The sequence below is a fragment of the Leptodactylus fuscus genome, chromosome 4 (genome assembly GCF_031893055.1).
Source record: "Leptodactylus fuscus isolate aLepFus1 chromosome 4, aLepFus1.hap2, whole genome shotgun sequence".
NCBI classification, from domain to species: Eukaryota; Metazoa; Chordata; class Amphibia; order Anura; family Leptodactylidae; genus Leptodactylus; species Leptodactylus fuscus.
Genome location: NC_134268.1, coordinates 27,488,875 through 27,505,066, shown reverse-complemented (window position 1 = coordinate 27,505,066; position 16,192 = coordinate 27,488,875). Strand labels below are relative to the sequence as shown.

The 16,192-nt window shown below is 43.9% G+C and overlaps 1 protein-coding gene across 1 annotated transcript in view; it reads right to left on the bottom strand.

The window, feature by feature from the left end:
• Positions 1 to 16,192, bottom strand: part of NUDCD1 (NudC domain containing 1) — a 75,979-nt gene that overhangs the window by 29,047 nt on the left and 30,740 nt on the right. The window contains exons 3-5 of the mRNA XM_075270267.1: positions 15,615 to 15,800; positions 14,703 to 14,880; positions 7,147 to 7,320 (exon numbers count right to left, since the gene is read on the bottom strand). Of these exons, the coding sequence (XP_075126368.1) occupies positions 7,147 to 7,320; positions 14,703 to 14,880; positions 15,615 to 15,800 (538 nt within the window). The remainder of the gene's footprint in view (positions 1 to 7,146; positions 7,321 to 14,702; positions 14,881 to 15,614; positions 15,801 to 16,192) is intronic.

The following is a 16,192-nucleotide window of genomic DNA, read 5'->3' as shown; positions in this document are numbered from 1 at the left end:
GTCCAGAGATCCAGTTGACCGTTTTGCAGACTGCATCAACATGACCAATTGATAACAGCAGCCATATACAGTGGTGGTGGTGGGGGAAGTATTTAGTTCGCTACCAATTGTACAAGTTCTCCCTCTTATAAAGAGGAGGTCGGCCTGTAATTGACATCGGTGACCTCAAATTTGAGAGACACAATGAGAAAACAAATCCAGAAAATCACATTGTAAGATTTGGAAAGAATTTATTTGCAAGGTGGAAAATGAGTATTTAGGCACCTACAAACAAGGAGGATTTCTGGCTCTCTCGGACCTGTAACGTCTTCTTTAAGAAGCTCCTCTGTTCTCCATTCATCACCTGTAGTAATGGCTCCTGTGTATAAAGACACCTGTCCACAAGCTCAAACTCCACTATGGTGAAGACCAAAGAGCTGTCGAAGAACACCAGAAACAAAGGTGTAGCCCTGCACCAGGCTGGGAAGACTGAATCTGCAATAGGCAACCAGCTTGGTGTGAAGAAATCAACTGTGGGAGAAAGTTAGAAAATGGAAGACATACAAGACCACTGATAATCTCCCTCGATCTGGGGCTCCACGCAAGATCTCAAAATGATCAAAAGAACAGTGAGCAAAAATCCCAGACCCACGCGGGGGGACCTAGTGAATGAACTGCAGAGAGCTGGGACCAATGTAACAAAGCCTACCATCAGTAACACACTACGCCGCCAGGGACTCAGATCCTGCAGTGCCAGACGTGTCCCACTGCTTAAGCCAGTACATGTCCGGGCCCGTCTGAAGTTTGCTAGAGCATTTGGATGATCCAGAAGAGTATTGGGAGAATGTCATATGGTCTGATGAAACCAAAGTAGAACTGTTTGGTAGAAACACAACTCGTCGTGTTTGGAGGAGAAAGAATACTGAGTTACATCCAAAGACACCATACTGTGAAGCATGGGGGCAGCAACATCACGCTTTGGGGCTGTTTCTCTGCAAAGGAACCGGGACGACTAATCCATGTACATGAAAGAATGAATGGGGCCATGTATTTTGAGATTTTGAGTGCAAACCTCCTTCCATCAGCAAGGGCATTGAAGATGAAACATGGCTGGGTCTTTCAGCAGGACAATGATCCCAAGCACACCGCCAGGGCAACGAAGGAGTGGCTTTGTAAGAAGCATTTCAAGGTCCTGGAGTGGCCTAGCCAGTCTCCAGATCTCAACCCTATAGAAAACCTTTGGAGGGAGATGAAAGTCTGTGTTGCCCATCAACAACCCCAAAACATCACTGCTCTAGAGATCTGCATGGAGGAATGGGCCAACATACCAACAACAGTGTGTGCCAACCTTGAGAAGATTTACAAAAAAAACGTGTGACCTCTGTCATTGCCTACAAATGATACACACAGTCCAGTCATATTAATGTGACCAGCGCCTACTTTAGACGTCAACGTTAAATAACCAATGGCAGAAGGCGCGTGTCATCAGCCATCTGGGTGCACTCATCATTGTGGAAGGCACGATGGATCAACACAAGTATGCATCTATCCTTGCGGACCATGGTCACCCCTACATGCGAAATGTTTTTCCTTAGGATGATGGCATCTACCAGCAGGACAATGTGACGTGTCATAAAGCTCACAGTGTACGTGCGTGGTCCGAGGAGCACCAGGATGAGTTTACCGTAAGCCCTTGGCCAGCAAATTCCCCGGACTTGAACCCAATCGAGAATCTGTTTGACCACCTCAATCAGGTTGTTCGCGCCATGGATGCTCAACCGCGTAACCTTGCGCAGCTGGCCACGGCACAGGAGTCGGCATGGCTCTACATCCCAGTGACATCATCACAACATCCCCTCTCTTCCTGCACGTCTCGCAGCGGTCCGCTCTGGATTTTGACAGGGGGTCACATTAATGTCACTGGACTGTGTATAACAAAGTATTGAGATGAACTTTTACTATTGACCAAATACTTTTTTTCCACCATAATTTGCAAATAAATTCCTTCCAAATCAGACAACGGGATTTGTCTTCTCGTTTTGTCTCTCATATTCGAGTTTACCTATTACAGGCCGACCTCATCTTTTTAAGTGGGAGAACTTGTAAAACTGGTCGCTGACTAAATCCTTTTTTCCCCTCTGTAAACTCTTCCTCATACACATGACAGAAAAATCAGCGAAACCTGACGTTGGACGTTTCGCTCATGTTGGATTGAAACATATCTTAGGCCTTATTTCCATTGGGAATAAAGGATTACCAGCGGGGTCATGCAGGAACTTATTACCTTTCCCCATAGTAATAAACACGCATGCTCTGACCGCAGCCGGATGGGTTCGGGTCCCACCTTTGGAGCTTTGTGCAGAGTTCTCCATTGAAATCAATGTGAAAATGAACTGAGCAAAAATCTTAGTATTGTTCAGTGCTATAATCATAGGTGTGCTCCCATCCCCCTGCGTGGAGACCCCCTCCTCCAGATTATCCGCACCTCCTGTATACTTACATAAAGACCGGCGATACATTAGGTCGCCATAACAAAAGGCCAACGTATAAAAAAAAAAAAAAAATTATATCTTGTCAAGAAACAAAGATAAAAAACAACAACCAAAAAGTCTTTCCTTTTGTTGCTACCTACAAAGCCCCGAGGTATTAAGCCATAGGTTACGTTTGCTGAAATTGAAATAATAGGCCTCCGCGATGACCGCCATTGTCGGGGTAATTTCACCATGAAAAGAACGGTGTAATTACTTTGCCGCGGTGACATCACTACTGCCGGGGATTAACAATTAGCTGCTGTTAGAACAGGTCCTACAGGTGAACGGCAGCCCTGAAAAACATGCCGGTGTGATAGGGCCGAGGACTACGGGCTCATTTAAAGCGGTAGCGACCCTTTTATATGGTTTCTGCACAATACAGGGATTTTCTGGTTTGCCTTATGACTTACTAGCAAGTCCGAAAGGGTTAACCATTGAATGGCTAAATAGCAGCTGACAAGTACGGAACGGAACGTGCATGCTCTTCCTACTGTCCCCTTGCCTATCCTACTTGATGTTCTTAACTAGCCCAATCCCTTATTGGGGTCTATGGATGCAATTAAGGTTTTCCCCCCTAAACATCATTAAAATCACATTTTTTTCTCAATCACACGTAGGAATAGCCTCCTAACTTTAGATGTCTTCTCTGCGTCGTCGTTCGGTAGAAATCCGGGTTTTCATCTGTATGCAAATGAGTTATCTCGCAGCACTGGAGGCGGGCCCCAGCGCTCAAACAGCACTGGGGGCATCACAAATGCTGCGAGAGAACTCTCCAGCGACGCTTTCATCTTCTTCAGGAATGGCCTCTCTGCACGTCTTCTTCCGGAGCTGGGTTCAAACTTCTAGGCCTTTGGCAGAGCAGGCCAAAAGAATACGGACGCTTATTTACTGTGTAAGCAGACATTTTTCTTGTGGCCGCAGGCATGCGCAGTCGGTCTGCCCGAGGCCTAGAAGTTTGACCGCCAGCGCTGGAAGAAGACGCGTGAAGAGGCCGTTCCTGAAGAACATGGAGTCGGCGCTGGAGAGTTCTTTAGCAGCATTGGGGCGCCCCCAGTGCTGTGAGAGAACGCATTTACATACCAACAAAATCGGGATTCCTACCGAACAGAGATGCCTGGAGAAGACATCTAAAGGTAGTAGACGAATAGCCTTTCCTTAAGGTTATTCCTACGTGTCAACAAGAAAAAAAAAAAAAATTTAATGGTAGAATCCCTTTAAGGGGTTAACCAGGACTATGACACGGAGTTCCACTTCCTGTTCTTAGGAAGTGACATCATCTCTGTTGATCCCATGGTCAGCCCCTTCATCTGAATGGAATTGTCCTGCTGCACGGCTATGTGACAATGGATGTGATGTCACTTAAGTTAAAGGGTTTCAGATCAATATTAAGAGACAAATGTTATCGTTTGCATAATTAAAAAAGTTCAACAATTTTCCAACATACTTTCTGTATATGTCATAGTAATTCTGTCTGTGCTGCTAATGAGGTACTGCTGAGAAGTAATCTGTACAGAACAGGAAGTAGCAGCCTGTTATTAGGTTTAGTGGTCAGGGTGAAAACTGAAGGGTTTTAGTTTAGTGGCATGGAGAATAAAAAAATAGCGTAGAATTGTTGTGGGTCATGTTAACCTTTGCTACATCTGTATATTGAACTTAAAGAAGACCTTTGAACACCTCCACCCAAATTCACCTCATTGCATCCTTTAGTAGGCGCTTCTCCATTAATTCCGGCGCAGCTGGAATTTTTTCTCTAGCCCCCACCGTTCCTGAGCAATCATTGCTGTCAGTTTCAGCACAATTATACTCTCTACTGTCAAGTGGGCGGTGCCTGTCCTTCTGCTCCAGCCTAGGACCACCCACCTGACAGTAGAAAGCATAACTGTGCTGAAACTAACAGCCATGGTTTCTCCGGATTAGTAGGGGCTAGAGAAAAAATTCCAACTGCACCAGAATCAGTGGAGCGGCACCGACCTAAGGAGCAATGAGTTGAAGTTGAAGGAGGTGGTGAAAGGTCTTCTTTAACAACTTGATTTTCGGATAACACGCTCTCTTTAGAAGCTGATGAAGTTCTCGAAAGCTCCACTGTTTTTCTTATATTCTGGATGAGGGGGATTTATTTTACAGCTTGAAGATACGACTTCGGTTTTTCGGCTTTAATTAAATTTCAGAAATGAAGCGAGTGCCATGGCGGATTTATGCCATACTGATAGTTTCCACTCCAATCTGTCTAACATGTTCTGAATGTGGAATGAATGTTTACGGGAAGCAATGACCACAGGGAGAAGTATCCCGCAGTCGACAAACTAGACAGATTGACTACATTTCTGCAGGAAAGGCGAAGATTGGACGGAAGACGATAAACAAAGGAGAAAAGTGATGGCAACAAAGGAAGAGCTTCACTGAGCCAGAACGACAAGGGCTCCGAGAGGAAATTTACTGAGGAGCGGCAGACACGGCCGTCACGCATCACCGTGAACGCTGCTTAAAACCAAATACATTTACGCAAATTTTTCGGTGCATGGAACGGGCCCGTGTGCGACTCCCATGTTAATGAGTAATTATGCAAACAGGACAAGACAACGCTAAGTGGGTCAAATCCCTGACAAGATGAACGCAGTGTCCGGGGAATATGGCTTAAGTTATTATTTAAGGATGTAGCAGAGTTGACTTTGACATTTAATTCTTTGGGGCAGAATTGACTGAAATCTGTATTAACCACTCAGGCACTTTTAGGTTTTGTTTTGTTTCTGTCATTGCAAAAATATTTACGTTAGTTTTATTAGAATGAATTAAAATCAATGATTAATTAAAATAATAATAATAATAATAATAATAATAATAATAATCAAATAACTATAATAAAATAATAATAATAATAACAATAACAATAATAAAAAAATAACAATAATAATAAAATAATAATAATAAAATAACAATAATAAAACAACAACAATAATAATAATAACAATAATAAATAACAATAATAATAAAATAATAATCATAATAATAATATGTAATTATTAAAATAATGAATTGCTGTATGTGCTATGAAACCTTGCAATGCGTAGCTACATATGAGCTGTATGCTCGTATACATCAGACACTACAAGTGCACACTGCGCATGCGGGAGATTTAGCCAAGCAGGTGATGACATCACAACAGTGGGACCAAAGACTGGCACAAAAGAGGGAATTTCTGGCAATGCCCCCTGGTAAGCATGTCACAGCACCTAAAGCACTATGGTGCCCCCACTGAAGAGCTATCAGTGCCATGAGGATAGTACTTGTCCATAGGCAAATACAGGGGGGGCGTTCTTCAGCGTTGTCGCTGGACGGTAAGCAACACCCCCTCTCACAGTACAGCGCAATAGGCATTACCGTGAGGAGGGGTGTTCCTGACTGACTGTCAGAAACGCCCTTCTGACAATGAAGAGCTACGGTACCGGCACCGATAGCTCTTCAGTAGGACCACAGAACAGGAAAATGGATAGTGCGCTGAATTCAGCCCGCTGTCAGCTTTCTAGCATTGTATTACACCGCATGTGCCCGAGGATGTCATAGGTCCTCTTTAAAGTAGACACCTGCAGCCTTGTCAAAATGCCACTTCAATGCACCTTCATGCAATTTTGATTTAAAGTGAATGTTTCATAAAAAATAAAAAAAAATGCAAATAAATGTATATTAGTTGCTAAAATTGGAAACCAAACAAAAAATTATATACACCAAAACTCCTAAAAATAAGAGTTCAACATGTGCAGAGTTTATTGATATCACTAAGGCCTACACACGCATGCACAAGTCTTCAGAAAATCGCTAGAACAGGAAGGAACAAAAATCTGCTTTGAAGCTGGAAACATATGTCTCAATGGGTTATCAATAGCCACATCCACCTTCATGCAGCTTTGTGACAAACATCAATAATCTTTTTTTAAAAAATGCACTAAAACACTCCCAGACTATCTCAGACTATGAGAAATAAGATTCTCTGGTCTGATGGGACAATGATTTAACTTTTTGGCATTAATTCTAAGCTGTGCGTGTGGAGAAAACCGAGCACTGCTCATCGTCTGTCCAATACAATCCCAACAGGTGGTGGCAGCATCAGGCTATGGGCCCGGGACAGAACGACTGGTTGTAATAGAAAGAAAGATGAATGCGGCCAAGTACAAAGATATCCAGGAAGAAAACCTCCACCAGAGTGCTCTGGACCTCAGACTGGGGCGAAGGTTCATCTTCCAACAAGACAACGACCCTAAACACACAGCTAAAATAATAAAGGAGCGGCTTCGGAACATCTCTGTGACCATTCTTGTCTGGCCCAGTCAGAGCCCTGACCTCAACCCAATGGAGCATCTCTGGAGAGATTTGAAAATGGCGTCCACCGACATTCACCATCCAACCTGACGGAACTGGAGAGGATTTTTTTTTTTTTTTTTATTATTAGTGTGCGTTTTAGTGGTAAAATTTGGGGGCCATTTTAACCACTACAGGTCTACTGTGCGGATATATTTCATAGCTTTTATGGTGTCACAGACTGTCGACAAAGCAATTCTTTGCACGTGAAAAGAAATCTATTTCAGATACAAAATGTCATATTGGGAGAAAATTGTAGCGGGGACGCCGATGTCACCATTACCTTTCTTTTCCTCCTCTTCCATTCTCTCTTCTTCTGGTTGATTTTCTTCATCCACAATGAACCTGAAAGGTCTATAAGAGATGATGGTCAACCCATTCCCGTCCGGTTCAATAGCCGCATAATGCGGGACAGACTTGCCATGAAGCTTCCTACGTTTCAAGATCTCACATTTATCTGTGAACAGGAAAAAGAGAATCAATATATTGTATAGTCATATTCACACAGCGCAACCAATTACAGTCACACAAACTGCAGGTAAATTGCTCAATTACAACATCCGTGTTGGGAGCAAAACTCATTTGGTCTCAAGATTGGAGGAAAATTGCTGTTTGCCCCATAATTGTCAGGAGAAGCTCCCGCTGCGATAGCCTTGCAGGCGATGGTAGGGAAAGCAAGTTAAGAGAACAATGGAAGATATTAATATGAGATTGTTTACACTAAAGGTGAGCAATATAAGGACATATACTGTATACTGTATATACATGCTGAAGGCATTGCACCTGTATGCCACTAGAGGGCGACAAGAATAGAAAAAAATATCAAAAACAGGGTGAAAATATCCAAAAAACTACTCTCTCATCCACCATTCACACAAATGAACCAAAATCAGCGCCCACTGGAAAAAATTTAAAGGGGCTTTCCGGCCTCAAATCGATTTTTCATACGGTTGACCTATGCACAGGATAGGTCTTCAGTATGTGATCTGTGGGGGTCCGACAACCTGATCCCACACAGATCAGCTATTCCAGCAGCCTTCAGGTATTAGAAGCTATATCTGAACCCAACCAAACATATGGTGTCACATAGGCTGCTGCTATGTTATTATGTATTTTAAGTTAAAGGGGTATTCCAATTTTCAGGATCATGTCTAAAGTAGTAGCTTCGAATACCCAAACTCTTTTACCCAATACAGTGCATATTCTAATTAGCTGCAATTCTCAAACACTGCCCCCTATGTCTCCCTAGTGTTTACAGCTTATTGCCAAGGTTTCAGACCACCTCTGCTATTTCGAAGCAGTGGCCAGGCTGGTGATATCAGTCCCTGTTCCCGGCCACCTCTATTTTCTTCTCATCACTGCGATTGATTCTAATGGAGCCATCTGTCAGCTCTGCAAACTGCACTGAGCTGCTGAGCCCTGGTAAGGGATAGTATAAGGCAGGGGTAGGGAACGTATGGCTCTCCAGCTGTTGCAAAACTACGACTCCCAGCATGCATACTTGCTCTGCTATTCTTGGAACTCACATGGAAGTGAGCGGAGCATGTTGGGAGTTGTAGTTTCACAGCAGCTGGAGAGCCAAAGGATCCCTATCCCTGGTATAAGGCCTTATTCAGTGACTCTCTGCAAACTGCACTGAGCTGCTGAGCCCTGGTAAGGGATAGAATAAGACCTTGATCAGTGACTTTCTGCAAACTGCACTGAGTGGCTGAGCCCTGGTAAAGGATAGAATAAGACCTTGATCAGTGACTCTCTGTAAACTTCACTGAGCTGCTGAGCCCCGGTAAGAGATAGAATAAGACCTTGATCAGTGACTCTCTGCAAACTGCACTGAGCTGCTGAGCCCTGGTAAGGGATAGAATAATGCCTTGATCAGTGACTCTCTGCAAACTGCACTGAGCTGCTGAGCCCTGGTAAGGGATAGAATAAGACCTTGATCAGTGACTTTCTGCAAACTGCACTGAGTGGCTGAGCCCTGGTAAAGGATAGAATAAGACCTTGATCAGTGACTCTCTGTAAACTTCACTGAGCTGCTGAGCCCCGGTAAGAGATAGAATAAGACCTTGATCAGTGACTCTCTGCAAACTGCACTGAGCTGCTGAGCCCTGGTAAGGGATAGAATAATGCCTTGATCAGTGACTCTCTGCAAACTGCACTGAGCTGCTGAGCCCCAGTAAGGAATAGAATAAGGACTTGATCAGTGACTCTTATGTCTATATGTAAATCCAGAGATCACAGACCATGGAACATACTGCTGGCCTAAGTTGTCCATCCTACAGGCTAAGCCTACCCAACAACTCTTCACTGAAGCCAGTAAGTTGAGGGGGGAGAGGAGGTCAAATGCTTTTACCACCTCTAGTTCTTAATATCTGGTAATAGGCGCCGCTCCATTGATTCCAGTGCAGTTAGCATTTTTTTCTCACACTCTCGCTGTTCCTGATCAGCATTGTTAGTTTTGATGCCTGATGTACTGCCAGGTGGGCGGTGTCAAGCAGGAAGGGGGGCGTAATTCAGAGCTCCAATCAGAGCTCAGATTCACACCCCTTGCCTGCTCCTGCCTGACACCGCCCTCCTGACAGTACAGAGCCTAAATAGTATATCAGGCACCAAAACGAACAGCATTGATTGCTCAGTAATGGTGGGGGCTAGAGAGAAAATTCCAATTGTGCTGGAATCAGTGGAGCAAAGCTTATTACATGATGCAAACTGCTGAACTTGGTGGACTTGGTAAAAGGTTCTCTTTAACTATTGTACAATATTAGGTAAAAAAAACCCGTCCCTTTAATAAAATGGGTAGCACAAAAAGGCTTTTCTATCTTGCTGCCTATGAATATGACGGCCATTAGAATCAACAAATGCCTCGTGAAAGTCCCCCCCCCCCTGAACTCGCTCACTTGATAATCAGCGCTCGCTCATTCTCTAAATCTTGCAGTCAGGTTTTCGAGAGTCCTTCAAGCAAAAAAACATTTTTAGCCGAGAATTACATGACAGGAGACTTCTCTGTAGGTGTCAGAACTGACCGTACTTAGGGAGCGGTAACTATGCACCAAGCCCGGATTGTAAAGGGAAAAGATTACGGGGAACTCCAAATTATAAGGGTGAAACAAAATGTTACAGCCTAGAAATAGGGCCGGTGATTGTCGAGCGATTCCCTATGGACAACTGTGGCCAAGGTGTAATTTGTTTAATCAAGGAATGCGGCGAGAGCCTTTACACGTCTTATCGGGCAGGTCCGGATTTACAATTCTTGTGCGGTAAAAGAAATTTATCACCAATTTTTTATTTATTTATTAGTGAAATCTGGCACTTTTTTCCAATCTGTTTTATTTTCTGATGGTAGATTTTTTTTTTTTATTCAGTTTTTTTGTACATGATTATAGCGAGGACCATCTTGCCTGAACTTCTCGGCACTGTTAACAGCATTTAGTGAGATGCTTTACAGCATTTAGTGAGATGCTTTACAGCATTTAGTGAGATGCTTTACAGCATTTAGTGAGCTGCTTTACAGCATAGTCGTAGCCATAGGCAGCAATAGTCTTGAGCTGAATCATTGAGATTTATGGGAAAGGTTTTTTAGTTAGGCATGCTCTGTGCAAGGGCGGGGAGGAGATAAACTGTGACATCATCTATTGTAAGAAATAATGGGTCACTATGGGGAATATCTGTAGAGGTGTTAACTTCTATTGTGATACTGTCTGTCTTGTTTGTGACGAAAAGGAGTTTGCTGCTACAATGAAATCCATATAGAATTGTCAGTCTATTATTGGGCTTAGGCTAGGTCATCCCCTGCTTTGAAGACTCCAGCAAAGAATCCATCGAAAAATGGCAGAGAGAAAAATCCTGCACGGACGACTTTTCTCTCTGCCAGTTTCAATATGAAAATGGTGGAAACCCAATGGGCCCCCGACAGACCCCATTATAGTCCATGTGGTCCGTGGGTCTCCACAGGTAACCAATATTTTAGCGGATGTGCTCTTGGTTATTGGGGTCCCCTGGCAGACTCGAACGATGGTGATCCCAGCACAAGTATGAACCTAGCCTTAGTGGCCAGAGTCAAAATTGAAGGACCCAATTTAAGGACCCATCTAAAGCGAAGTCTCAGTTGGAGACTCCACGGCAGAAACCGCCGGAGAGAAATGTCCTGCACAGAGGATTTTTCTCTCCGACTTTTTCGATATGAAAACAGTGGACCCTATAGAAGTGAAAGGGGTATCTGCGGGTAACCTCTGTTTTAGATGTCCGGCTCTACGTCGTTCAGATCCCCCAGTAGAGATGTGAACCTAGTCAATGGCAGATGGGCTTATCTACAATTTGATCAAAGTGTAAAAACCAAGAACCTGTTTTTCCTGCATCCTTATATACAGTAGGTATTTGCAGTAATGCTCTTGGTGCTAGCAGAATGTTGGTGGCAACTTGTGTTCACATAAATTTTAATAGGTACTTGTTGCTCCTGCATGTGCCCTTTCTGCAGTGCGCAGCTCCCTAATCCCTTCTCCATACCCTAAGAGGCACCTATAGCAGTCTCTTGGATGGGATGGACAAAGGGGAGGTATTGAGTAGTGATGAGCGACTAGTATTCGATCGACTACCTCCCCGGCATAGGAATGCGTGTAATCGGCCGAACACCAAAGGGTTTGAATATTTGATGCGTGTAACCCCTTGGTGTTCAGCCGATTACACGCATTCCTATGCCGGGGAGGTATTCGATTGAATACTACTCGCTCATCACTAGTATTGAGGACTGTGTACTGCAGAGAGCCCTTTAGACGTAGGGAAGGCCCAATGGCCATATGACAGATTAAAACCCCTCTTTTGTAGTCAGGCTGATAAGAAAACCGCACAGAAATATCACATTAAATAGGTCTCCTCTCTAGCGCGGTCAGCACTTCTCGGGGGTCAAAACTGCTGGCAGATTCCCTTTAATATTATAATTTAAGTGTCAAAAATGATCTAAAAAAGATAAAACCCCTCCCTTTCGTCCCCATCACAAAGTGTCTAGTTTAGAGTCAGCACATTCATAGAATTCACTTGATTCATTTTTAATACCGAAAAGCATCGTAGCCTACAGAGAAACCAGAAGATTCTGTTGAAACAGAGAAAAATGATCACTTTTTTTCCGCTTCATCTCAGAATAGCGATGGAGAACGCTGAAACATATGACTCCAGGTAAGAGCGCTGGATTATTAGTTCGGCGAGCGAATGCGTGGGAGGAAATAGAGAGATGAGGCACGGATGACTCACAGGAAAGTTACAGAAGGAGAAGACGGATTCGCGGCAGAATAAGTTAAAGCCGCAATCTGCGGAGCGTTGGGTCAGGGCAGAGGGTCGACAAACATTGTCGAAATTAATGCAGAGAAACGGTTTATCGCTTCATCCACAATTCATTTACTTATGGATGACAGATCAACAAACTTATGTCTATGCGAGCAACATACCGAAACAAGGAAGGAGAGGATTTCAGTGCCGCTATAGACACTCTCTATAGTCACTGCTCTAAGCTTATGATATATGGTTAATAGGAGCCCCCCGATACTTGGGGCCCCATGCAATGGGGGGTAAGACCGTCCCTGCTCAATCCCATGCTTTTGAATAGGACAGAGCTGTGGCATGGCCGTGTAACAGGTGAACGTGAAATCACTGGCCTTAAAAGAAGACCGCAGCCTTTTCATACAGCTGATCTGCGCAAGCCCTGGGTGTCAGACGCCCACTGATCACCTATAAGGAAAGGTCATCAATATCAATATCAGAAAACCCATTTAACAGAAAGCAAGGTCCACAAAAGCAGCACCTATTTTTTCCAGTTTCTTCTCTAGTGTACTTCCAGACAGTGCATACACAAGAAGTAAAAATTTCACATGAAGCCAAATGTAAATTCTTCAAATGGGGAAAAGGGGCTTCTTACTGTGTCTTTTGAGCCTAAAATACCATAATATTGCACTATACTACACATTTACCTCACCACGTCACATCTTAAGCACTCAAAATCGGCAAGATCCCATCCAAGGATGTAAATCAGATATAGAACAGAGTGAAAGGTCCAGGAAGGGCAGTGGGACAGCAATGAGTTAAATATGGGTGCCATTTAATAAAGTCATCCTTGGACACCGACAAGTCTCATCCCGAGCAGTATAATCTAAGGCAGGGGTAGGGAACGTACGGCTCTCCAGCTGTTGCAAAACTACAACTCCCAGCATGCATACTTGCTCTGCTGTTCTGGGAACTCCCATGGAAGTGAATGGAGCATGCTGGGAGTTGTAGTTTCACAGCAGCTGGAGAGCCAAAGGTTCCCTATCCCTGATCTAAGGTATACTAAGATGTCTCAGGATCTCATATAGAACTGTACGGTGCAAACATATGAGCATGGTTTAGCAGTATTATGTGAGACCACAGAAACTGGATGGGTTCTGTCTACACTTAAACTTATGTTTTATGGTAAGATAACATCTGTATTCTTCGTTTCTGTTGCTTTGCACGGTCATAGAAGCTGAATGATGAAGATAATGGCAGTGCCATATGTCATATATGGACACCTGCTGCAGAAGACAGCCCCTATGGAGTGCAACAGGTACCATCAGTTTTCCTTCATGGTGTCGAAATATGTAAATGAAGCTTAAAGTGAATTTTGCATGGAAGCAAGTTATCCCCTATCAATAGGACAAGGGATACCTTGAAGATCAGTGGTGGTTCGATAGCGGAGACCCCCCACTCATCAGGACAATGGGGGGACTTTCTGAAAGGAGTGATGGTTGGGCAGTGCCCCATTCATTTTAATGGAAGTCCCCCGTTCTGATCAATAGAGGTCTGAGTGGTAGAAACCCCCACTGATCTGCATATTATACAATAGAGGATCACTTGCTTGTGTACCTTACCTGGTATAGAGAGCAAAGTAACATCAACACACAGATATATAAATTATATTGTAAAATCTTGGACTCTCCTCTATGCAGGTGAACCCATACGTTCAAATACTTCAAATTTCCTTAGAGAAGAGCGCCCTCTACTGATACAAGGGGGTGCAAGGTTAAAAAGAAGTTCTACACTACACGATTGACCATTGTATGTAAACAGCTAATAGACGAAAAGGGTCAGAGGAGGACGTCAAGAATCAGAGGAAGAGGCGCTGCACAGACAAGCAAACTGCTGCTGAATACAAGGCCGGCGCTATAGCGAATATATCCGAACGCACCACTAAATATTTCTAACACAGATGGGGTATAAGAGCAGACAAGCAGTGCGGGCGCCAAAAAATATGGCCAGCTCAGATGTACCCAGATTTTCAGCTGTAACATGCTGAAGAGAGGGTAAGATTTTGGCACGAGGAGCAGGAATCAATGAACCCTTCCCGTCAGGCTTGTAGAGGTGGAGTAATGGTGTGGGGTCTGCTTTCTTGACACAACCTGGGTCCTCCAGTACCAATGTGATGGATGTCTCTAAAATGGTCATTCATGTTATTTAGGCATTAAACTGATGACTTACCCATTAGGATAGGACATCAATTGAAGATCTTTGGGGTTTTGACACCTAAGACCCTTGCGACCCAGCCTCAGACTCATTCAAGTGAATGGGCTGAGCTCCGATACCAAACCCAGCCATTATACAAATGTACGGCACTGTGCTGGATAAATACTAAAGAGGCTGCAATGCTGATCGGACAAGGCCCGGGTGTCAGACCCCTACCTATACCCAGCTCCATATTAAAGGTAACCTAAGAATTTTCTTTTATGAACAGTCCAGTATTAGCACCACAGCATCTCCTTATATACAAGCGTACATTCCCCTGATCTTACCGGACACGAAACACTATATCTGCTTTATAGAAGGGACAGTATATACCAGTACCTGAGCTGCAGGCTATAGATAACCACTCCAAGGAGACATGGAATCCGCTGCCTTGAACGTCCAGTTCATCTTTTTCTATAGATAATAGCAGGGCATCCACGTGCTGCTCCTCGCCCTGGGCGTACACAATACTGTGAAGGACGATGAACGGATCCCCCAACTCCTGATTAAACTTCAGCTGCAATGGACAAGACAAGGAAAGAATATGGAAACAATCCCCAATGTGATAAAGAATACTGGACTGAGAACATGTGACGTCTTAAAGGGACCATGGCAGAGGTCTACTAATCTACGCTAAGGAGTCAGCAACACATCCTGCTACGGAGTCATATTGGTCTTATACAGTTTTTCTCAATATGTTAAAGCAGCTTTTTGGAGCAATGAGGGCAATGCTGGTGACCTCATTTGGAGCAATGGCAATGCCCTAATATAATGGCTGAGAACCCGTACTGCGGCACAGCTCCGGTCACTACACAGGGCACAGAGCCAACTACTTCTGGCTCAGTGTACTGTATAGTACACAGAAGCACAACTGAACAGCTGATCACAGCAGGGCCAGGCTGTTAGTCCCCCACTGATCAGATATCTATGGTCTACCCTAAGGAGGGGCCATAAATATTAAAAAATTGTGGAGAACCCCTTTAACTTTAGTGAACAGCACCGAGCAGCTATTGCCAGGAAAGGAGCCGAATTATGCCCCCTTGTCTGCTCAAGTTAGTCAAGTTAGCATATCAGGCACCAAAACTAACTAACTAACAGCACTGATTGCTCAGGAATGGTGGGGGCTAGAAAAAAAATTCTAAGTGTGCCGGAAAAAAAAAAAGTTTACCCTAGACAACCCCTTTAAGGTAAATCCATCCCCGTTTATTTATTGCTGACCACAAGCAGGACATCCTGAATCTTAATACTCACCTCCCATTTTACTGCAGCAGATTGATTATTTTTGGCAATGTGAATGAGGTACAAGGTTCCAGTCCCGTCGGAAAGGGTTACCCAGTCGGGTGATGTGAAGTGCATGGAGGAGCACAGGCGTCTGTCACACGAGGCTACATCACATGGGAATCTGAAGACTTCAACTGGTTTCCCCAAAGCTGTATCCTTAAAGAGAAAAAGTGGAATTACTCCATTGTTATAATGGGCACTGCTATGGGGGAAAAGGGGATAAGTAAGACAGAAATATATCGCTAAATACTAGAATGTAGAATCACTGTATAGTGTCCCTCTAACTATAAAGCAGCTTTTTTCTATAAATAGTACCGGTGAAAATAACAGTCTTCGTAATACACCTTATTACAGAAAAATGCTTCTTTCTCCACTTATCAGGGCACCTTCCTCCCCCGATCTATCGGTTAGCCTCTTATCACTAATAAGGTCTGTCGCAGAATACAGCCTCACACACAGATGTCTATGGAGAAGGGAGGAGGCTGTTGGAAGCTGGTAAGTCTATGGAAAAGAGAGGAGGAGGCTGTTGACAACTGGTAAGTCTATGG